At 39.9% G+C, this 24198-nt stretch overlaps 1 protein-coding gene across 9 annotated transcripts in view; it reads right to left on the bottom strand.

Annotated features, from left to right (window-relative positions):
- The window catches only part of EYA3 (EYA transcriptional coactivator and phosphatase 3), a 758790-nt gene that overhangs the window by 452989 nt on the left and 281603 nt on the right, over positions 1-24198 (bottom strand). For 6 of the 9 annotated variants that reach the window (XM_077295600.1, XM_077295598.1, XM_077295606.1 and 3 more), the window contains 4 exons: positions 6197-6240; positions 5478-5548; positions 4353-4422; positions 797-939 (listed from right to left, as the gene is read on the bottom strand). In XM_077295600.1, coding sequence (XP_077151715.1) covers positions 797-939; positions 4353-4422; positions 5478-5548; positions 6197-6240 — 328 coding nt within the window. Of the gene's footprint in view, positions 1-796; positions 940-4352; positions 4423-5477; positions 5549-6196; positions 6241-21349; positions 21683-24198 lie in introns of those variants that run through there. The other 3 variants (XM_077295599.1, XM_077295602.1, XM_077295607.1) reach the window with 2 other exon arrangements.

The following is a 24198-nucleotide window of genomic DNA, read 5'->3' as shown; positions in this document are numbered from 1 at the left end:
GGTCTATGGGTGCAGAACCGCTGCTGTTTCGGGCAAAGAAGTGACATGCTCCTTTTTTCCCGCAGCTATTCAGCGCGGCTTTTTTTTTTAAATTCAGGATCATGTGCACAGCGGTTCCCGTTTTCCATAGGGTACAATGTACTGTACCCTGCATGGAAAAAAGCTGCGGAACCGCAGCGGCAAAACCGCTGCGGTTCCGCGGTAAAAAACGCACTGTGTGAACATGGCCTAAGAATAATAAACCTCAGATATCACAACTGTCTAAAAGGAAAACTGTTGCTCATAGCAACCAATCACAACTCAGCTTCTTATAAACAGCTCTGGTGAAATTAAACATGCTTAGTGATTGGTTGCTATGTGGAGTGGGCGTGGCTATGTGGAGTGGACGTGGCCGATACATATACCCACACACATTTTTATACATATAGATTTTCACGCGTTAACCCTTTGGGATGAATGTGTTAAAGAGGACCATTAACCAATTTTATTATGTTGAACAGGGCAATGTAATAGTGGTTGACGAGAGGAATATTTTTTATTTTTTTTTATTTTGCCTCTTCACTGCAGAGTCATTATAGCAAGTATTTGAGACCTACCTAATGTGACACAGTTAAAACTCAGCTCTCTTTTGGGCAAAGCAAAAGATTATTTCACCTGATGAACAAGCGTTTTGCTGGTTTGTCAAGTGATTGGTAGCCTGTTTAGATTGCACGATTACTATGGAATGGGCTTTCCTAGGAACACTCATTCACAATCATAATGCAGTTTCAGAACAACTTAATATTTGAAGACTTACCAAAGGGAGGTAGGCCGTAAGTCTGAGATGCTTGAGGGTACGTTGTGTATGGCTGAGATTGCTGCAATGACTGATATGGAATCTGACCACTAAAAGTGGACATTGATTCTGCTACAGGTACAGAAAGGATGTGTGTATAAGGCCTAGAGGAACACAAAAATATATACATGTTAAAACAGAATACAGTTGCTTACTTATATAACATTAAGAATATGTACTGCACGCTTGACAAATGTAATTAAAAGAATGAAGGTGAAAAATACTTCACATTTTGTTTCATTTTGTTTTAGTTACTTTGAAAATTACACAGTAATCCACTGTGTATACTAGAAATGCTATACAAATGAATGGGAATTCTGACCACTTGTCAACTGACATTGGTGCGTGTCACAGCCAATACAATGAAAAAAGATGTGCTGTAGAAAAAGGCTGTCAATAACCACCATAAAATAGAATATAGACAGGAATTAAGTGATTAACAAGCTGTGCACTTGTGTATTCCTCAAATGAACTGGTCAAATCTTAACCCCCTTAATGTTTATTTAACCATATCTTAAGTCTTTTTTCGATTGAAAAATAAGGGCTTTGTTTTTTGTGGGTAAACTTGTATATTTAATTGCACCACTTAACGTACCGTGTAATATATTTAAAATTATGTGGAGGGAATAGAAAAAACAAAAACAGTAATTCCACAATTTTGTTTTTCATGTTTTGTTTAAAACATGTCATGTTAACTTTTACCAGTGTATCAATACAGGTATTGTAGCACCAAATGTATACTGTTTTTACCATGTAATATATTTAAATACTTTTAAAAACTATTTGTAAGTGGAACTGAAAATTAAAATCAACAATTACACAAGCTTTAACCCCTTTCTGACCTCGGATGGGATAGTACGTCCGAGGTCAGAAGCCCTGCTTTGATGCGGGCTCCGGCAGTGAGCCCGCATCAAAGCCAGGACATGTCAGCTGTTTTGAACAGCGGACATGTGCCGTAATAGGCGCGGGCAGAATCGCGATCTGCCCGCGCCTATTAACTAGTTAAATGCCGCTGTCAAACACAGACAGCGGCATTTAACTACTGCTTCCGGCCGGGCGGCCGGAAATGATCGCATCGCCGACCCCCGTCACATGATCGGAGGTCGGCGATGCTTCAGCAGTGTAACCATAGAGGTCCTTGAGACCCCTATGGTTACTGATTCCCAGCAGCTGTGAGCGCCACCCTGTGGTCGGCACTCACAGCACACCAGCATTTCTGCTACATAGCAGCGAACATCAGATCGCTGCTATGTAGCAGAGCCGATCGCGTTGTGCCTGCTTCTAGCCTCCTATGGAGGCTATTGAAGCATGGCAAAAGTAAAAAAAAAAAAAGTAAAAAAAAAATGTGAAAAAAATTAAAAAAATATAAAAGTTTAAATCACCCCCCTTTCGCCCCAATCAAAATAAATCAATAATAAAAAAATCAAACCTACACATATTTGGTATTGCCGCGTTCAGAATCGCACGATCTATCAATAAAAAAAAAAGCATTAACCTGATCGCTAAATAGCGTAGCAAGAAAAAAATTTGAAACGCCAGAATTGCGTTTTTTGGTCGCCGTGAGATTGCATTAAAATGCAATAACGGGCGATCAAAAGAACGTATCTGCACCAAAATGCTATCATTAAATTACGCCAGCTCGGCACGCAAAAAATAAGCCATCAACCGACCCCAGATCATGAAAAATGGAGATGCTACGAGTATCGGAAAATGGCGCAATTTATTTTTTTTTTTAGCAAAGTTTGGAATTTTTTTTCACCACTTAGATAAAAAATGACCTAGTCGTGTTAGGTGTCAAACTCATACTGACCTGAAGAATCATAATGGCAGGTCAGTTTTAGCATTTAGTGAACCTAGCAAAAAAGCCAAGCAAAAAACAAGTGTGAGATTGCACTTTTTTTGCAACTTCACCACACTTGGAATTTTTTTCCCGTTTTCTAGTACACGACATGCTAAAACCAATTATGTCGTTCAAAAGTACAACTCGTCCCGCAAAAAATAAGCCCTCACATGGCCAAATTGACGGAAAAATAAAAAAGTTACGGCTCTGGGAAGGAGGGGAGCGAAAAAAGAACACGGAAAAACGGAAAATCCCAAGGTCATGAAGGGGTTAAGCATAGTTCTTTTGGATTTTGTTTTCAAAGCAATCGCTGTTGGATAAAAACAAGACACGTTATCTGTTTCAGCAGGTCAGTACAGATACAAACATACCAAATTTCTATAGTTTTTAATAAATAAAGATTTGTGTCGGGATATTTTAAAAACAATACTTTTTTAATGTTTCTTCATCGATGGAACACTGAGGGCTTGATTTTAAGGAGTTTTCATTTTGGTACCATTTTGGGGTACATAAATCTTTTTATGAGGTTTAGTATGTAAGATTGTGATATTTCAATAGTATGGACATTATGGGCATTGCAATAGCAAGTGTGTTTATTTTTTACTTAGATTTTTTTTACGTAAAAATGTGATCAGGTGAGGGCGTGGACGATTTGTTGTAGTTTTGAATATATATATATTTTTTATAACACTTCTCTCTCCCGTTACAGTAAGGCTACTTTCACACTTGCGTTTTTTGCAATTCGTCGAAATCCGTCGCTTTGGGAAAAAAACAGATCCTGCAAATGTACCTGCAGGATGCGTTTTTTTCCCATAGACTCGTATTAGCGACGGATGGCCACATGTCGCGTCCGTCGTGCAACGGATCCGTTGTGTTTTGGCGGACCGTCGGCACGAAAAAAACGTTTAAGTGAACTTTTTTTGTCCGTCGCGTCCGCCATTTTCTATCGTGCATGCGCGTCCGATACTCCGCCCCCCTCTTCCCCGGACTTTAGACTGGGCAGCGGATACGTTGAAAAACTGCATCCGCTGCCCACGTCGTGCATAAATTTCACAACATGCGTCGGTACGTCGGCCCGACGGATCCGTACCGACGCAAGTGTGAAAGTAGCCTAACACTTGGGAATTTGAACATGCAATTCTCAGCCACTTATACAAGGCACCATTGCTATTCCATATGAAAACTCATCGCCTTTTTGCTTGGCCACTTCAATGCTGAGGATACTGACTGGGGCATAGAAGAGGTTAAACAGCAGTCATCCGAGTCAAGAGTCAACATCGAACTGGTAGTTGCAGCAAAAGCTACACTAAACCTGACCTACACAACTCCCACAACTTTGGAAGTAAATATACAGTGGTGGTTGAGGAGGTTAAAATGTTCTATCTTGAAACTCACAAGAAACTATTATGGAAAATATATTAGAAAATGATTTCATACTTTCTAAAATTGTAATGTCCATTTAAGTACTGTGCAATGATATAAAGATGCAACTGAGCTCTTCTTAACACTTATCAATTAGATGATGAAACAAAATCTAAAGCAATGAATGATAATTCAGCCTTTCCCTTAGATATTCCTCCTAAACGCTGCTGAGAATAACTCATATCCATTACCGGATTAAAAATTATGCTACAAAAGCAAAAATGCAGAAATGTGTTTGTGTTAGAACAAACTTACTTTGAGGGATACAGCTGGCTGGTATAGTCACTAGGAGTACATGATAAGTAGTTAGCACAGGAAAGGTCTGCTAGAAAAGGAAATAAGTCAAAAAATGGCAATTAATGTGTGCTATATGGGTTGGAGGGAAACCCCATTAAGATATAGTCCCAAAGATAAGACACAAATTTAACAGAACTGTACTTTGACAGTACAGACAAAATACAACATGTGAATTTTTATAAAATAGACAATGTTAAAAAAGTAGTAATTATTTAAGTAAAATATATAAGCACTGCTTAACTTTGCAGAGATTTCCCTCATATACACTTCAAAATGTCACAAATTCCCCAATATGAATACAATTTTATATATATATATATATATATATATATATATATATATATATATATATATATATATATATATATATATATATTCACATACATACACACATACATAAATATACACATACATATATATACAAACACACATATACATACATATATATATATATATTACACATACATACACGCATACATATATACACATACACATTTTTCTATATACACTACTCTGCACACTTGTTTTTCACACTAATAGAGCCTGTTGGTGCTGTATGTAACAGTATGCCTAAACAAGCATATACTTCCAAAGTACACTCAAAATAAGATGTGAACAGAACATGTGCAAATATGTCAAAATGACTAACGTGGGAATGTCCCTTTGATATAGTGAAAATTCTCCTGATATTTCTAAGGTTTGAAAACTGTGCTTACTGTAAAGCTTGTGACCTACCCATCAACCAACCTACCGTACCTCCATCTTCCATAATGTACAAAAAAAGAATGCTTTATACAGTTTGTAAACCAGCAAGTCACTGCTAGAAGACATTTGTAAAGGAGCCACAAGAGTTTCAGCTGTGAAACACTAAAAAAAATTCTGATGGACCGCAGTGCATTAACAAGAAGCTAGAACAATTTTAAATGTAGATTGGAACTTGAATTAATTTCCAGTAATAGAAAGTAAAGATAGTGACCCAAAAAGAAAGAAAAAAAAAATGAATAGCTACAATTTTCATTGGTTACTACAGTAGTGTTGTTTCTGGGGAAGTTTACAATAAGTGCTTAGGTTTGCTATACTCACTTTCCCTGGCAATAGCATGGTTAGAAGGAAGGTCTCCTTTCTGAGTGATGCTGTCACTGTTAGTCACTTGCCTTAAAAGAATACAAAAGAAGAAATATGAATAGGCTACCAATGTCAGATTTTATGGTTAGTAACTACGGTATATACATGTTGGCTTATAATAACAGGGCATGCCACTTTTCTCTCAGCAGAAAGGCAACTGGGAAACAGAAGTATCAACATTTGCACTTTTCAATAATTAAAACATATTTTAAAATATTACTAAACAATACAATACATACACCCGATGATAAAGAAAATGGATGATAACTGAAATGTGTATAAAACACACATGCTACTGATATTGGGCACATACAAATTCATTGCGAATTCACAGAGCAAGCAGAGGCTCTATAAACCTGCCTATAGCACTGGGAAATTAAAGAAATACACACACATTTGTAATGGTTTGTATGAAGAATACAAGTTACTATAGTGCTATAGCAAGAATTGAATAAAAGACGTTTATTTTTTTAATGATTGTTATCCAATGTTAATATTAAAGACTAGTTAATACTACTACCTAAGATTTCTATGAAAGCATTTAAAGTATCTGTACATATCATCCTTTAAGTATGATTTTACCATGATATGAACATTACTTCATATATAAAACAATTAAAAGAAAAAAAAAAAATCAACAGCTGGAAAGCTGTCAGGTACTTTTTGCAATTACTAACCTTATAGTTTCCTCTCCATCATCCTGCATTTTTGCTTTTTTGACCTGTATGAATAAAAATCAAATACAAAAAGAGAAAAAAAAAAGCGTTAGATTTATTCTTGGTGAAATTGGTCAGAGTTTTTAAGAAATATAAATAGATTGTCTCCCTTATATTTCTCATAAAAATAGCTTTAAAATAGATATTACAGTCTAATCTGTAGACTATATAAAATGTCTTCACGTTTTCTCTTTTCCCATGGCACTTTATTGTACCTTTACCGAAAACCTGCAAATAATTTTAAAAAGAACTGCAAAAATAATGTCTTCAGATAAATCTCAACAGAAGACAATGTGAGTCTATAGCTGGATACAAATGATGGCTGTGGCTTAAGTAATGTTACTGGAGAGAAATTTGATAACAATTATCAGTTAATCCACATAACTAATGGAAAATTTCTTCCCAAATTCAGCAATGTACAGTTTTTACAATTACTGCCTGGCTTTTTCTCATTCCACTCTGATTAAAAAAAAGTCTAATATCTATATTCATTAACCCCTTCACACCAGAGCCTGTTTTCACCTTCCAGGTCAGGCCATATTTTACAATTCTGACCAGTGTCACTTTATGAGGTCATAACTCTGGAACGCTTCAAAGGATCCCACTGATTCGGAGATTATTTTTTCATGACATACTGCACTTCATGATAGTGATAAATTTAGGATGATATCTTGTGTTTGTGAAAATATTGGGATTTTGACAAAAATGTTGCCATTTTCAAACTTTTAATATTTTTGCCCTTGAACAAAAGTTATAATATATCTCGCCTAACAAAAATATTCAACCTTTCCCTCACTTCCGGTATTTTTCCCTCCTCATTTAAGCATGCCATCATACATCCATTACTTAAAAAACCCTCCCTCGACCAAAACTGTGCCGCTAATTATAGACCTGTCTCTAATCTTCCCTTCATCTCTAAACTCCTGGAACGCCTGGTCCACTCCCGTCTTACCCGCTATCTCTCAGATAACTCTCTTCTCGACCCTCTTCAATCTGGCTTCCGCTCTTTACACTCTACTGAAACTGCCCTCACTAAAGTCTCTAATGACCTACTAACAGCTAAATCTAATGGTCACTACTCCATGCTAATTCTATTGGATCTTTCCGCAGCATTCGACACTGTGGATCATCAGCTCCTCCTCACTATGCTCCGCTCCATTGGCATCAAGGACACCGTTCTCTCTTGGTTCTCCTCCTATCTCTCTGACCGATCCTTCACTATGTTTTGCTGGTTCCTCCTCCTCTCACCTTCCCCTTACTGTTGGGGTTCCTCAAGGATCAGTCCTAGGCCCCCTCCTCTTCTCTTTGTATACTGCCCCTATTGGACAAACAATCAGTAGATTTGGTTTCCAGTACCATCTCTATGCTGATGACACCCAATTATACACCTCTTCTCCTGCTTTCACTCCGACCTTCTTAGAAAACACCAGTGATTGTCTTACCGCTGTCTCTAACATCATGTCCTCCCTCTATCTGAAACTGAACCTGTCAAAAACTGAACTCCTCGTGTTCTCTCCCTCTACTAACCTACCTTTGCCTGACATTGCCATCTCCGTGTGCGGTTCAATCATTACTCCAAAGCAACATGCCCGCTGCCTTGGGGTCATCCTTGATTCCAAGCTTTCATTCACCCCCCACATCCGATCACTGGCTCGCTCTTCTTATCTGCATCTCAAAAACATTTCTAGAATTCGCCCTTTTCTTACTTTCGACTCTGCAAAAACTCTTACTGTTTCTCTTATTCATTCCCGTCTGGACTATTGTAACTCTCTACTAATCGGCCTCCCTCTTACCAAACTCTCCCCGCTCCAATCTGTCCTGAATGCTGCTGCCAGGATCATATTCCTCACCAACCGTTACACCGATGCCTCTACCTTGTGCCAGTCATTACACTGGCTACCCATCCGCTCCAGAATCCAGTACAAAACTACTACCCTCATCCACAAAGCACTCCATGGCTCAGCACCACCCTACATCTCCTCTCTGGTCTCAGTCTACCACCCTACCCGTGCCCTCCGCTCCGCTAATGACCTCAGGTTAGCATCCTCAATAATCAGAACCTCCCACTCCCGTCTCCAAGACTTTACACGTGCTGCGCCGATTCTTTGGAATGCACTACCTAGGTTAATACGATTAATCCCAAATCCCCACAGTTTTAAGCGTGCCCTAAAAACGTATTTGTTCAGACTGGCCTACCGCCTCAACGCATTAACCTAACTATCCCTGTGTGGCCTATTAAAAATAGAAAAAAAAAAAAAAAAACACATAATCAGGTTCCTTGCATCGTGTTCTCATACACTTTATGCAGTTAATAGCCCTCTGTGTCTGTACTGCTACATACTTAGGCTGTTAACTGGTTCATGCAGCTTTACATGAACACCCGAGCCCTACACTATGGCTGGTCCAAATAACTAAAGCAATTGTTACCATCCACCTCTAGTGTCTCCCCTTTTCCTCATAGTTTGTAAGCTTGCGAGCAGGGCCCTCATTCCTCCTGGTATCTATTTTGAACTGTGATTTCTGTTATGCTGTAATGTCTATTGTTTGTACAAGTCCCCTCTATAACTTGTAAAGCGCTGCGGAATATGTTGGCGCTATATAAATAAAAATTATTATTACTATTATTAATATATAAAATATTTAATACATATCATTTCCCGCACGTCTACTTTTACATAGGTATCTTTTTTTTTTTTTTTTTTTTTTAGGGACCACATCACAATCAAAGTGACTTTGAGGGGCCTATATGACAAAAAATACTGCAAAGTCACACCAATCCAAAAACTGGACAACCCAAGGTGCTCAAAACCACATTCAAGAAGTTTATTAACCCTTCGGGTGTTTAACAACTCTATCTATTAAATGCGGTTTATATGAATTCCCCAAGTGTGGCCCTGATCTTTAGGCTAGACATACAACAGGTCACAAAAGTACCAAGCATGTTTGAGGCCTAATTTGGGGGATATTAATATTAACCCCTTTACACCCAAGCGTGGTTTGCACGTTAATGACCAGGCCAATTTTTACAATTCTGACCACTGTCCCTTTATGAGGTTATAACTCTGGAACGCTTCAACGGATCCTGATAATTCTGACATTGTTTTCTCGAGATATATTGTACTTCATGAGAGTGGTAAAAATTTATTTGATATTACTTGCGTTTATTTGTGAAAAAAACGGAAATTTGGCGAAAATTTTGAAAATATCGCAATTTTCCAACTTTGAATTTTTATGCAATTAAATCACAGAGATATGTCACACAAAATACTTAATAAGTAACATTTCCCACATGTCTACTTTACACCAGCACAATTTTGGAACCAATTCTATTTTTTGTTAGCGAGTTATAAGGGTTAAAAGTTGACCAGCAATTTCTCATTTTTACAACACCATTTGTTTTTAGGGACCACATCTCATTTGAAGTCATTTTGAGGGGTCTTTATGATAGAAAATAACCAAGTGTGACACCATTCTAAAAACTACAACCCTCAAGGTGCTCAAAACCGCATTCAAGAAATTTATTAACCCTTCAGGTGTTTCACAGGAATTTTTGGAATATTTAAATAAAAATTAACATTTAACTTTTTTTCACAAAAAATTTACTTCCGCTCCAATTTGTTTTATTTTACCAAGGGTAACAGGAGAAAATGGACCCCAAAGTTGTTGTACAATTTGTCCTGAGTACGCCGATACCCCATATGTGGGGGTAAACCACTGTTTGGGCACATGGCAGAGATCGGAAGCGAAGGGGCGCCATTTGACTTTTCAATGCAAAATTGACTGGAATTGAAATGGGACGCCATGTTGCGTTTGGAGAGCCCCTGATGTGCCTAAACATTGAAACCCCCCCACAAGTGACACCATTTTAGAAATTAGACGCCCTAAGGAGCTTAACTAGATGTGTGGTGAGCACTTTGACCCACCAAGTGCTTCACAGAAGTTTATAATGCAGACCCATAAAAATAAAAAATCATTTTTTCACAAAAATGATCTTTTCACCCCCAATTTATTATTTTTCCAAGTGTAAGAGAAGAAATTGGACCCCAAAAGTTGTTATACAATTTGTCCTGAGTACGCTAATACCCCATATGTGGGGGTAAACCACTGTTTGGGTGCATGGCAGAGCTCGGAAGGGAAGGAGCGCCATTTGACTTTTCAATGCAAAATTTAGTGGAATTGAGATGGGACGCCATGTTGCGTTTAGAGAGCCACTGATGTGCCTAAACATTGAAACCCCCCACAAGTGACACCATTTTGGAAAGTAGACCCCCTACGGAACTCATCTAGATGTGTTGTGAGAGCTTTGAATCCCCAAGTGTTTCACTACAGTTCATAACGCAGAGCCATGAAAATAAAAATCATTTTTTTTTCCACGAAAATTATTTTTTAGCCCCCAGTTTTGTATTTTTCCAAGGGTAACAGGAGAAATTGGACCCCAAATGTTGTTGTCCAATGTTTCCTAAGTACGCTGATAACCAATATGTTGGGGAAAACCCCTGTTTGGGTGCACGGGAGAGCTCGGAAGGGAAGGAGCACTGCTTTACTTTTTCAACGCAGAATTGGCTGGAATTGAGATCGGACGCCATGTCACGTTTGGAGAGCCCCTGATGTGCCTAAACAGTGGAAACCCCCCAATTATAACTGAAACCCTAATCCAAACACACCCCTAACCCTAATCCCAACGGTAACCCTAACCACACCCCTAACCCTGACACACCCCTAATCCCAACCCTATTCCCAACCGTAAATGTAATCCGAACCCTAACCCTAACTTTAGCCCCAACCCTAACTGTAGCCGTAACCCTAGCCCCAACCCTAACCCTCACCCTAGCCCTAACGGGAAAATGGAAATAAATACATTTTTTTAATTTTTTAATTTTTCACTAACTAAGGGGGTGATGAAGGGGGGGATGATTTACTTTTATAGCGGGTTTTTTAGTGGATTTTTATGATTGGCAGCCGTCACACACTGAAAAACGCTTTTTATTGTAAAAAATATTTTTTGCGTTACCACATTTTGAGAGCTATAATTTTTCCATATTTTGATCCACAGAGTCATGTGAGGTCTTGTTTTTTGCGGGATGAGTTGATGTTTTTATTGGTAACATTTTCGGGCACGTGACATTTTTTGATCGCTTTTTATTCCAAATTTTGTGAGGCAGAATGACCAAAAACCAGCTATTCATGAATTTCTTTTGGGGGAGGCGTTTATACCATTCCGCGTTTGGTAAAATGGATAAAGCAGTTTTATTCTTCGGGTCAGTACGATTACAGCGATACCTCATTTATATCATTTTTTGTGTTTTGGCGCTTCTATACGATAAAAACTATTTTATAGAAAAAATAAATTTTGCATCCTTTATTCTGAGGACTATAACTTATTTTTTTCGCTGATGATGCTGTATGGTGGCTGTTTTTTTGCGGGACAAGATAACGTTTTCAGCGGTACCATAGTTATTTATATCAGTCTTTTTGATCGCGTTATTCCACTTTTTGTTTGGCGGTATGATAATAAAGCGTTGTTTTTTGCCTCTTTTTTACGGTGTTCACTGAAGGGGTTAATTAGCGGGACAGTTTTATAGGTCGGGTCGTTACGGACACGGCGATACTAAATATGTGTACTTTTATTGTTTTTTTATTTAGATAAAGAAATTTATTTATAGGAACAATATATATATTTTTTTTAATTGGAATTTTTTTTACACGTGTGAATATTTATTTATTTTTTTTAACTATAACATTGCCCCAGGGGGGGCATCATGTTATAGTGTAAGATCGCTGATCTGACACTTTGCTGTGCACTGTGTCAGATCAGCAATCGGACGTGCACTCCTGCAGGCTTACCAACGCTTGCTCTGAGCAGGCGCTGATAAGCCACCTCCCTGCAGGACCCGGAAGGCCCCCCGCGGCCATTTTGGATCCGGGCCAGCTGCAGGGAGTTGGTAAGAGACCCCCGCAGCAACGCGATCACATCGTGTTGTTCCGGGGTCTCAGGGATGCACTCAGGGAGCCCCCTCCCTGCGCGATGCTTCCCTATACCACCGGAACAATGCGATCATGTTTGATCGCTGTGTCGGGGGTTAATGTGCCGGGGGCGGTCCGTGACCGCTCCTGGTACATAGTGCCGGATGTCAGCTGCGATAGTCAGCTGACACCCGGCCGTGCTCACGGGAGCACGGCCGATCGCTATGACGTACTATCCCGTCGGTGGGCATACGGGCCCACCCCACCTCAACGGGATAGTACATCACATGTCAGAAAGGGGTTAATCAGTTCACCTGCATGGATGTCAATAATTTTAGATGGTTCTTGTGTTCTCAGCCTAATTGGTTCAGAGAACAGTTGAACTTAACTAATTTTATGGTTAAGAAAGTGAATATGATGCTTAAATTTGCTGATTACATCATCTATCTATTTAGTCTATTGCGCCTTCTGCACTCTTACAGTGACCAAAAACGCACCAACTCTGCTCTGATGACAATCCTAAATACAGTTGTATCACCTACTTTTATAAATGCCCTCTGTGTAAGGTATTTTGTTTTAGGATTTCTTAGCTAGTTTCTTAACATATTTGACATGTATATGTATGGTTTTTCAGATATGCCTCAATCTCGCATTAACAAAGACGACTTTTTGCTACATATACAGAGAAGTCACTTTTGTGTCACAAAGGCATAACTTCACTACAATGATGAGGAAAACCTACAACCTGTATTTTGGCTGCAGTACATGAGATCGGGACACGAGCTGAGCTCCACACATATGCATCACCTCTTATCCAGTAGTTGCATGGTAAGAGGCAAACTGACTTCTGCAGTCCCAATGATCTGGAGAAAGGCAATCACACTACCAATTGCAATTTCTGCATGATGCTCCCCATCAGAAAAGAAGTTTCAAGGAAGACTAGGACTCTACTGTATCCAAACACAACAATCAGCATGTGAGTACAATCCAATTTTTCACAACTAGCATCCAATGTACAGACAAATGCAGTGCGATTGCCATCTGATTGCAATGCGATTTTAAAATAAGCTTTTACAGACAGCAATTCTCTAAGTAATTTACACGTAGTTTTCAAAGAAAATATTCAAAGGCCGGTTTCACATTTGCATCTGTGTGCAGCGTAAATTCCGCATCGATACGCATGCGTCATGTATACATATCTTTAAAATGGTGTACGCAGGGACATGCGTTTGCTTGCGGATGCGTACACGTGTCGTTTGGAGGTGCGCAGCGAGGTCCGGCGAACGCAACATGTTGCATTTTTTGAGGCGTCAAAACAACGCATTACTGTCTATGGGAACGCACTGAAATGCAAGGTCATGCGTACGCCTGCATTCAATACACATGCGTACTTCTGACTAATTTTGTCTTGGAAATTATGTAACCACTTGAAAATTGCCAGCTGTAAAAAAAGGGGTCTGGAGACAGGAAGTCCATTACTTAAGACTCTTGATGCAGGCACAGGACATTGGATGAAAGCAGAAGACTCTGCGGGCACAGGACATTGGATGAAGGCGGAAGACTCTGGATGCGGGCACGGGATATTGGATGAAGGCAGAAGACTTTGAGGGCACAGGACATTGGATCAAGGCAGAAAACTCTGGATGCGGGCACAGGACATTGGATGAATGCAGAAGACTCTGGATGTAAGTATAGAAGCTTTGAAAATGTCCGTCTCACTGCATTCTGTACTTGTTTTTTTTTCTGTTGCTTCTAGACTGTTTGTTGCTGCCATCCCGCTGCTGCTGTCTTGGTCCCGATTCTGCTGTCTTGGTCCCAGTGCTGCTGTCTAAGTATAGAACCTTTGAAAATGTCTTTGTCTTTGCATTATTTTTCTTCATTCCTTGTAGATTAGTTGCTGCTGTCCTGGTTCTGCTGTCTTTGTCCCAGTGCTGCCTTCTATGTAAGTATAGAAGCTTTAAAAATGTCTTTCTGTCTTTGCACTCTACTCTGTACAGGTTTTTTTTTCCCATTCCTTGTAGGTTAAGTGCTGCTATCCTGGTCCTGCTGTCTTGGTGCTGTTCTTCAGTCTGTCCTGGTGTTGTGCTGCGGTTCCTGTTGTGTGGTGCCTGCACGCTGTGTGGTTCGACTACTGCCTGTAATGTAAGTATACGAGTTCATTTTTTGGGGGGGCCTACATTGTGTGTGTTGTAAAACAAGTTTTGTTTTTTTTTTCTCTAGTGTTTCACTTGACTGCTGCCGGCGATTCAAAGACGTCCTCCAGTGAGGCTTCACAGACTGGACATGATGGATTATGTAATCTTATTTGATGTATTGATTGGTATGTATTGACTGGCAATGCTATACATGTGTTAAATCATGTTTTTTATTTACAGGTACCTGACACTACAAAAGAGCATGAGCAGTCACGTGGAAATGATTCTTCCCAGAGTCATGGCCTCAAGTTGCTGAGCAGGAAAGATAAGTGTCAGCATCCTTTATCAGAGTTGTAATTGAATTTGTTCACATTTTTATTAAAGTTTATTAAATTATTAAGTTTTTTGTATTTCATCTATAGGTTCCACAACGTGACATAGATAAGAAGTTACTTATTCAAGCTGTGCAAGACCGAGCAGCGTTGTGGGACCCCTGTGATCGGAATCATTCCGACTCAGTCTTGATTCGATGACTCTGGGAAGAAGAGGCCAGATCGCTGCTGTAAGATTGGGACCATGCAACGCCAAAAGTCAGAAAGGATTTTGGTAAGGCTAGGTTCACATGCGTTTAGTACAATCCGTTTAACGGATCTGTTAAACGCATGTCCAGAAATGAGCCAAATTTGGTGAAAATTTGGCTTCTCTTTTTTTTTTGCTCTTTTGGGTGTGTATGGAAAACATTCTCCATTTTGAAAGCATTGAGTGAACTTCTGCTAGCAAGATGTTTGTGTCTGAGCTTGTTAGATTTGGCTTGATGCAGTTGCGACTTCGGCGGAGAAGGCATATTTCCCAAAGGAGATATTGGATCCATTAAGTGATTTTTTTACGGAATACATATGGTGCCTTTCACACCCTGTATGTTCAGCTTCGGGATCATCCCTTTAAATTTCAACGTTATCTTCGGATGTCAATTGAGACCTTTGATGTTCTGCTCTCGCATGTGAAGGATGAGATACATCATCAGCGCAGCAGTTTCCGTGATAGTATTTGTGCGGAGCAATGTTTAGTAGTGACTCTGAGGTAATTGTCCTTTTTTAACACTATTGAAAAAGACAGGATGTAAATTATCGTGGAGCATGTCTCATAATTATGTACACTTTGGCAATTGTCCGATTCCATTTTAACTTGCCTTTATTTTAGTTGTCCTTTAAAATCTTATCAATATGTCCATAGTGCTGTTTGGTTTTTTTTTTTTTTTTGGGGGGGGGGGAATTCTGACAGATATCTGGCTACCGGATAATCTTTTGCAACACTGCATTTTCAATTTCCACTGGGGAAATCAACAGTTTGCCAACTAGTTCGTGAAACTTGTGATGCCATTTGGAAAAACTTACAACCACTTATGCTACCAACCCCAACAGAAATGTGGCTATCGATTTCCAAACATTTTGAGGATGTGGCTTATTTCCCCAATTGTATTGGTGCCGTGGATGGCAAGCACATTCCGATTCAGAAACCAGTGCATAGTGGATCCCTATACTATAACTATAAGAAATTGTTCCATTGTATTGATGGCTATTGCGGATGCTAGATACCGTTTTGTTGCTGTGGATACTGGTGCATATGGATGGACGAACGATTCCAGAGTCTTCAAAGAGTCCAACATGGGGAAATGTTTGTACAGCAACAACTTCAACATACCCTCAGCACGACCTCTTCCGGGGACCGAAGGCCCAAGATTGCATTATGTTTTAGTTGGGGATGAGGCGCTCCAACTCGGACGCAATCTCCTAAAGCCGTACTCAAGCCGTAGTCTAAACTACACAAGACGCATGTTTAATTATCGTTTGAGCTGGGCAAGACGTTATGTGGAATGTGCCTTTGGTATTTTGACTTTAAAATGGCATATATTACTAACTTGCATGCAACTGCAACCTGAAAATGTGGACCGTGTAGTGAAGGCATGCATCTGACTGCACAATTTTTGTTTCCAGGCATGAACCCCTTTTTTTTTTTTCTTTTTTAAACTTGTTTATATTACCTTAAACAATTGTAAAAAGTTAAATCCATACAAGAATATGAAATGTTATAATAGTTAACTTTACTAAAAAATATTCTGAAGACATTGTGAGTCCAGCCTGATTGTTGGTAGACATTTTAACATATGAGATCCCATAGGGATGAACAAAAACATACACGATTAACTTGGGTACAAAAAAATTTTTACACTAACAATTTAAACACAGGAATTGCCAAAGTTTGGTGATTGTTTAAAAAGTAGTTACAGACTGTGATATTGCGTGGGCGTATTGTCTGCCCAACTGTACGCTGGACTGCTACATTGCCTTTGCATTTCCATACTCGTTTCACTCTGGCCTCTGTATTGTGGTTTGTATGACGGCATGTCCATGGTTCTTGGTCTCGAGGAAGTGGGTTCCCGGGGGCCCAAAAATTCCTCGACTAGGTCATTAAGTCTTTGCCTAAACATTATATTTCTGTGCGCCGGTATATTTTGAACTGCAGGCACATATGACAAAAGCAGGAGCTTCCACTCATTGGCTGCATATACAGATTCACAGGATTGCAATTCCGTTATTTCCCGCCTTAGATCTCTGTGTTCACTGCGACACAGATCCTCTAACCATTGGAATCCATCTACAATTATGGCATCAACTTCATCTTTGGCAGATGCTCGCTTGCGTCCGCGGTGTGCTTGCAAACGGGCACTGACAACAGGAGCCACAGTAGTACTCTCCATTGATCATGGCTCGCTCAGGCTAGACGCATCTTCAGCGCCCGGCTGGTTTCCTGTAGAGATGGCTCCGGTTCCTCTGCCTCTCGAGGTGCAGCGGTACTGCATATCGTTCTATAACCAAAAAAATATATATATTTTTTTAAGAGATTTTAATTAAATACTTGTTCGTCTCACACCGAAGCTTTTTACTTACGAGCGCTGGGACAAGGTTTTCTGTAGAAACAACACTTGCTCATAATGAACATAAGGGGTGACACGTTTGCAACCAGATCCACTGGGGGCGTTTTGGCTGGTGCGGAAGTCCCGTACAAATCGATCTCTAATGGATCTCCACCGGGTATGGCCAGCTTCAGCTTCACAGAAAAAAAAAAACAAAAAAAATTATTTGACAGCTTGCAATCTTTACATTTTGCACGTTACGTTCAGCAATAATTTTTTCTTAGAGGATGCGGACTTATCCAAATATCCTGGGTCCAACTGGCATATTATTTTCTCCCACAACTTCCAGTTTTTAATAATATCGTGGTGGGAGCTGTCACTTTGATCCCATATGGACGGATTTGCTTCCACTAGTGTTATAAGTGTCTCGTTCTTTATGTCCAAGGGCTCTTCGTCAACCGCAGTATTCCTTCTTTTTTTGCGGGCTGCTTGGACTATGTAAACACAAAACGTGTTAATAAAATGTAAATTTGGCGATGAGAGAAAGTTATGCAACCAAAAATGAAATTCTACATTTTATTATTAAGGACTTTTTATTTATTTTTTTTTGCTTTTTTAAAACACTTACATTTTTATAAATTTTTATAAAGTGTATTGCAATGTTTAATCGTTAATTTTTGTTGGCTAGTCCTTGTAGTGTTTGGTTTATGTTATGATATGTATGTAGTTTTTTAACCAGCAACTAATTAGTATTTTTTGTGGTCAAAAAGGAACATTTTGAGTGATATTTACCACTTCTAGGTGCGATGAAGACAGACGGCGAGGAAGTTTCTTTTTTTTCCCCTTTTCAACAACCTATGGTGTAGTAAAAAAAAAATAAAAATAAATAACAATTCTTGTATGAAGTAATGTGTGTGTTAATTAAGACACAAAATGTGTGCAATGTACCTTCTTTCATTTTTGCCAATTTTTTGGCGGGTGGCCTGGCAGGTTCGGGATCAGAAGATTCCTATTTGCAATCAAAACATGGTAACACATTATTACCTCAATATAATGGAGTGACACACAACATTATTGTGGCTTTTTAAATCGAAAGCATACCGATTGTGAAGAGAACACTGCAGACACGCTGCTGCTGCCTGATCCCTCACCATCCGACATCTGTATACAAACAAAACAATACATTTAGTACACACACATCCGATGGGCACTACACGCATTCATATGATGTACACAGAAACATATATGTATAGAATTGTACTTACACACTGTGCTGCTGGCGTTTTCACAATATGTGCTGGCAGAGTATATGGTCCAAAATGGCTGCAATCATATTTCCTGTCACATGACCACATAGACCCTCATGGACCACCCACCACCCTCATTAACGCAAGCCAACGTATGGTTTCATTTGGACATTTTGCTTGATTTTCGTCTGGCTGCATTAGCAATAGACTTGAATGGCAGAATTAGCGCTTCCGTTAGCTTGACCGGACCCAAAAACACTGCAGGCCGCATTCGAAGGTACGTCATAAAAAAACGGAATGTTGCAAACGCATGCCAATTTTAACATGCGTTACTATGCGTCATACAAATGAAAGTCTATGGGTGCATTACAATGTCCATTACATTGCATTTTTACTACTTAAAAACGTGTCCGTTAGACGGACTGCCCTAGCGCAATGTGAACCCAGCCTAAGTATTGCAATTTTGGACACATCGTTTTCTGTAAAAAAAATTTTTATCCCCCTTCACAGAGAAGAGAGTAAAACTTCACTGGCGTTCGATGAAGGATCGCTTCAATAAGGACATGAGAGACGAGATTCGGGTTCGAAGTGGTGCAGCGCAAAAAAATCTGAAAATACAAGTACCATAAAGAGCTTTCTTTTCTGAAGCCAGCTGTTGCTCAGCGAACGCGAGTATCTTGTGTTGTCTTTTACTATTTTAATTTTAAAAAAAAAAAGTAATTTCCACACAGAACCTGGAGCAGCACTGTAGGACCTGGATCATCCTCTGTTGATGCGGCCCCTCATCGACCAGCCAACAAACCGGCACCATCCCAACCATCCACCAGCGATGCAGCAGCCAGGCAGACTTCACAGGCTGGGGAACAGGAAGCTGAAACTTAAGTTTTTTTCACTCTCCCAGCCCTCTGCCACTACTTTACTTGGGTATGCTCGCCAGGGGCAGAGGGCTTGGGAGAGGTCAGTCATGCCTGAGTTTATTCACTTAAGCTCGGTCTTCCAGGCTGGGATGAAGGCAGTGGTGGATAGAATGGAGAGTGGGTTCACTCATGTGAACACACTTTTCTAAGAAGTCCACAAACGCTTTGACCGCCTGGAAGGCGACCTTAATAGACCAGCGCGACATTCTTCCACTATAGAACGGGGCGTGATGGAAAATCTTAGTCCTGATCTCCAGCTTTTTGTGATGAAGGCCTGTCAGGATGCTTATACCGAGGCCATGAAGCGGTCCCGATAGCAGCAACAGGCAAAAGTTAATTCCCCACAGGGCAAAAACCTACAGGACAGCAGCTGTGGCAGAATCCGCCAACACCGACTCGCCAAGGGACTTATGTACCACCACCACCGCTGGACATTACGACATTTCCAAGAATACCTAGCTTCACCATGCAGCAGAGTGCAGCAGCCCAGCAATCTACATCCACCACAACGCACCCGAGTGCAGCAGCCCAGACATCCACCACCATGCAGCCGAGAGCAGCAGCCCAGCCGTTCTGTTCCACCATCAAGCAGAGTGCAGCAGCCCACACTTCAACACCACCAACGTAGCACCAGGAAAAAGAAAGAAATACCGGGGAAAAAAAAAAAAAAACACACACCTCTTCAACCCTCACCTCCTAATGTGTCTGTGTTTTCTAGTCTGTCCACACCTTCCCTTGGTTCTTTCCCTTCCAACGTGTCAATCTCTTCCAACTTGTTTTCCACTCCTAATGTGTCCTCTTCCCCCAATATGTCTGACCCAATCCTACAATTGTCTAACACTTCCCCTGTAACAACTTCCCCAACCATTCCTAATCTACCATCACAGCCTGACACCCCCCTAGTCCACCATGTTACTCCGTCCCACAGACCCCGAAAGTAAATAATCAGTAAACCAAATTTTTTTTTTTTTTTTTTTTTAATAAAAATTGTAAATTATTTTTGTTAGTAAAAAATTGTTTTGATTCACAATACCGGTCTCACTGTGGTTTCTTTATCTCTTTAGTTAACCATGTGTGTATTGTTGAGTGAAGTATGAACGGGGTGTAACAGTTAAGGTGTTTATTATACAAGTTACATTCAAGGTGTTAATAGTAGAGTCAGAAAACATTACAGGATGTAGTTATGCAGAACACCACATGCTTTCACAACCTCATCAATTGTCTCTATTTTTAGATTGATGGCTATTCCCAAAATGTGCCATTTAGATGCCAGCAAACTAAACGCACAGTCCAGTTCTTCGTGTTCTTGTCAGTCCGTAGTTGAAAATCTTTTTCGTGTGACTCAAGTCCCGACTTGAGTACGGTTTTATTAAGTTGGCACACATTTGAAAGGCCTCATCCCCAACAATAACAAATGTCGTTTGTGGGGAAAATTAATTTCATTCCCATACAATCGTTGTCCCATGTCCAGGAGTTTTTGAAAGCCTGCAAGTCATTTCCTCATCCAAATGAGTCAACATCAACGGCGACAAATTGACAATCTGCAATCGTAATGAGAACAACTGAATTTTTTTTTTTTTTTTAATAATTGAAGTACTTGGATCCACTTCCTGCAGGTTTTAGAATCCGAATATGTTTGCAGTCCACAGACCCCACACAGATAGGAAAATTACAAACTTAATTGAATTTTCTGCATTTTGCAGCCACAGTGGTTTGGTGGAAGCAGTCGGCACGCAGAACATCACACAATGCACGGCAGGTGTCTACAACAATCCCAGAAAGGGTGGAAAATCCAATCCAAAACTGAAAATGTAGAGATCTTAAGGTCTCTCCGGTATCAAGGAATTTGCGGAACAGAAAAAGGAATAAATAAATCAGTACATGGCTTTTCTAACAATAATAGTAACGACAGGTGTTTGTTGTTCAAAATTACATACCTTATGATCACCAACAGACGTTCCTCAGCAGGAATTGCTCTACATAGTTCGATGTCCTGCCTGATGGATCCTTGGACACATTGCAGCAAGTCATCGAAGCTCTGTTCAGACATCCTGTAGCCAAAAAACTTCTCCAAGTTTTCACGAAGCTCTGTGCACAATGAGAGGTAGGCTCCACGGCTTTGTCAGAGTTCAACAATAGGGTGTTGACAATAGAGATGACGACGTCTTCTCCTTTCTTCCTCACAAGCCACAGCAAAAGCAAAAGCCAACTTCAATGATAAATCCAGAATCAGATTGAAGCTCTCCACGCTATCCCTCTTGCAGCAGCATCCAAAGAAGCGGATTTCAGCTGTGCAGTGTCTCTATATATAGTAAACCTATAAGCCACGCCCATAGAGAAATAATGTACGCATGTGCATAAACAAAGCAAACACATGCAAAAACGCATACAAATGCATGCAATCGCAGCTTTTTTTTACGTCATGCGTAAGAGCATGCAGATAAAAATTTATTTGTGGACACATACGGAATATGGAGAAAATTTTGAAAATTTCGCAATTTTCCAACTTTGAATTTTTATGCCCTTAAATCACAGAGATATGTCACACAAAATACTTAATAAGTAACATTTCCCACATGTCTACTTTACGTCAGCACAATTTTAGAACCAACAATTTTTTTTTGTTAGGTAGTTAAGGGTTAAAAGTTGACCTGCAATTTCTCATTTTTACAACACCATTTTATTTTTTAGGGACCACATCACATTTGAAGCCACTTAGAATGATGTCATGCTTGGGTATTATCTATCATATAGACCCTTCAAAAAACTGCACCCCGCAAGGTGCTCAAAACCACATTCAAGAAGTTTATTAACCTTTCAGGTGATTCACAGGAATTTTTGGAATGTTTAAAACAAATAAATAAAAAATGAACATTTAACTTTTTTCACAAAAATTTACTTCAGCTCCAATTTGTTTTATTTTACAAAGAGTAACAGGAGAAATTGGACCCTAAAAGTTGTGCAATTTGTCCCGAGTACGCTGATACCCCATATGTGGGGGTAAACCACTGTTTGGGCGCATGGCAGACCTCGGAAGGGAAAGAGCGTCGTTTGACTTTTCAATGCAAAATTGAGTGGAATTGAGATAGGACACCATGTCACGCTTGGAGAGCCCCTAATGTACCTAAACATTTAAACCCCCCCCACAAGTGACACCATTTTGAAAAGACCACTTCCTAAGGAACTTATCTAGATGTGTTGTGAGAACTTTGAACCTCCAAGTGTTTCACTACAGTTTATCAGCATGGGTTTACTAGGGACCGTTCCTGTAAAGACAAATCTGATCAATTTCTATGAAGAGGTAAGTTTCGGACTGGACCAAGGGAACGCAGTGGACGTAGTGTATATGGACTTTTCAAAACCTTTTGATACGGTGCCACACAAAAGGTTGATACATAAAATGGGAATAATGGGGATAGGGGAAACTATGTGTAAGTGGGTTAAGAGCTGGCTCAGGGATAGGAAATAAAGGGTGGTTAATAATAGAGCACGCTCGACTGGGTCACGGTTAACAGTGGGGTACCACAGGGCTCAGTATTGGGCCCTCTTCTTTTTAACTTGTATATTAATGACCTTGTAGGGGGCATACAGAGCAGAATTTCTATATTTGCAGATGACACTAAACTCGGCAGGGTAATCAATACAGAGGAGGACAATTTTATATTACAAGATGATTTATGTAAACTAGAAGCTTGGGCTGATAAATGGCAAATGAGCTTTAATGGGGATAAATGTAAGGTCATGCACTTGGGTAGAAGTAATACGATGTATAACTATGTGCTTAATTCTAAAACTCTGGGCAAAACCATCAATGAAAAAGACCTGGGAGTATGGGTGGATGACAAACTCACATTTAGTGGCCAGTGTCAGGCAGCTGCTACAAAGGCAAATAAAATAATGGGATGTATTGAAAGAGGCATAGAAACTCATGAGGAGAACATAATTGTACCTCTATACAAGTCACTAGTTCGACCACACTTAGAATACTGTGTACAGTTCTGGTCTCTGGTGTATAAGAAAGACATAGCTGAACTAGAGCGGGTGCAGAGAAAAGCGACCAAGGTTATTAGAGGACTGGGGGGTCTGCAATATCAAGATAGGTTATTACACTTGGGGGTATTAAATATGGAAAAACAAAAGCTAAGGGGTGATCTTATTTTAATGTATAAATATAAGAGGGAACAGTACAAAGACCTTTATGGTGATCTTTTGAATTATAGACCTGAGACAGGGAAAAGGGGGCATCCTCTACGTCTGGAGGAAAAAAGGTTTAAGCATAACAACAGACGCGGATTCTTTACTGTAAGAGTAGTGAGACTATGGAACTCTCTGCCGTATGATGTTGTAATGAGTGATTCATTACTTAAATTTAAGAGGGGACTGGATGCCTTTCTTGAAAAGTATAATGTTACAGGTTATATATATATATTAGATTCCTTGATAGGGCGTTGATCCAGGGAACTAGTCTGATTGCCGTATGTGGAGTCAGGAAGGAAATTCTTTCACCAATGTGGAACTTACTCTTTGCCACATGGGATTTTTTTTTGCCTTCCTCTGGATCAACATGTTAGGACATGTTAGGTTAGGCTATGGGTTGAACTAGATGGACTTAAAGTCTTCCTTCAACCTTAATAACTATGGTACTATGTTACTACCGTATTTTTCCGACCATAAGACGCACTTTTTTCCTCCAAATTTGGGAGGAAAGTGTGGGTGCGTCTTAAGGTACGGATGTAGCATGTGGGGAGGGGGGCAGCAGTGAGTGGGATCGCACTGTTATCCCACT

Source organism: Ranitomeya variabilis, chromosome 3 (assembly GCF_051348905.1).
Source record: "Ranitomeya variabilis isolate aRanVar5 chromosome 3, aRanVar5.hap1, whole genome shotgun sequence".
In the NCBI taxonomy this organism is placed as follows: Eukaryota; Metazoa; Chordata; class Amphibia; order Anura; family Dendrobatidae; genus Ranitomeya; species Ranitomeya variabilis.
The sequence above is the reverse complement of the archived record's forward strand: the minus strand, read 5'-3'. Positions and strand labels throughout refer to the sequence as shown.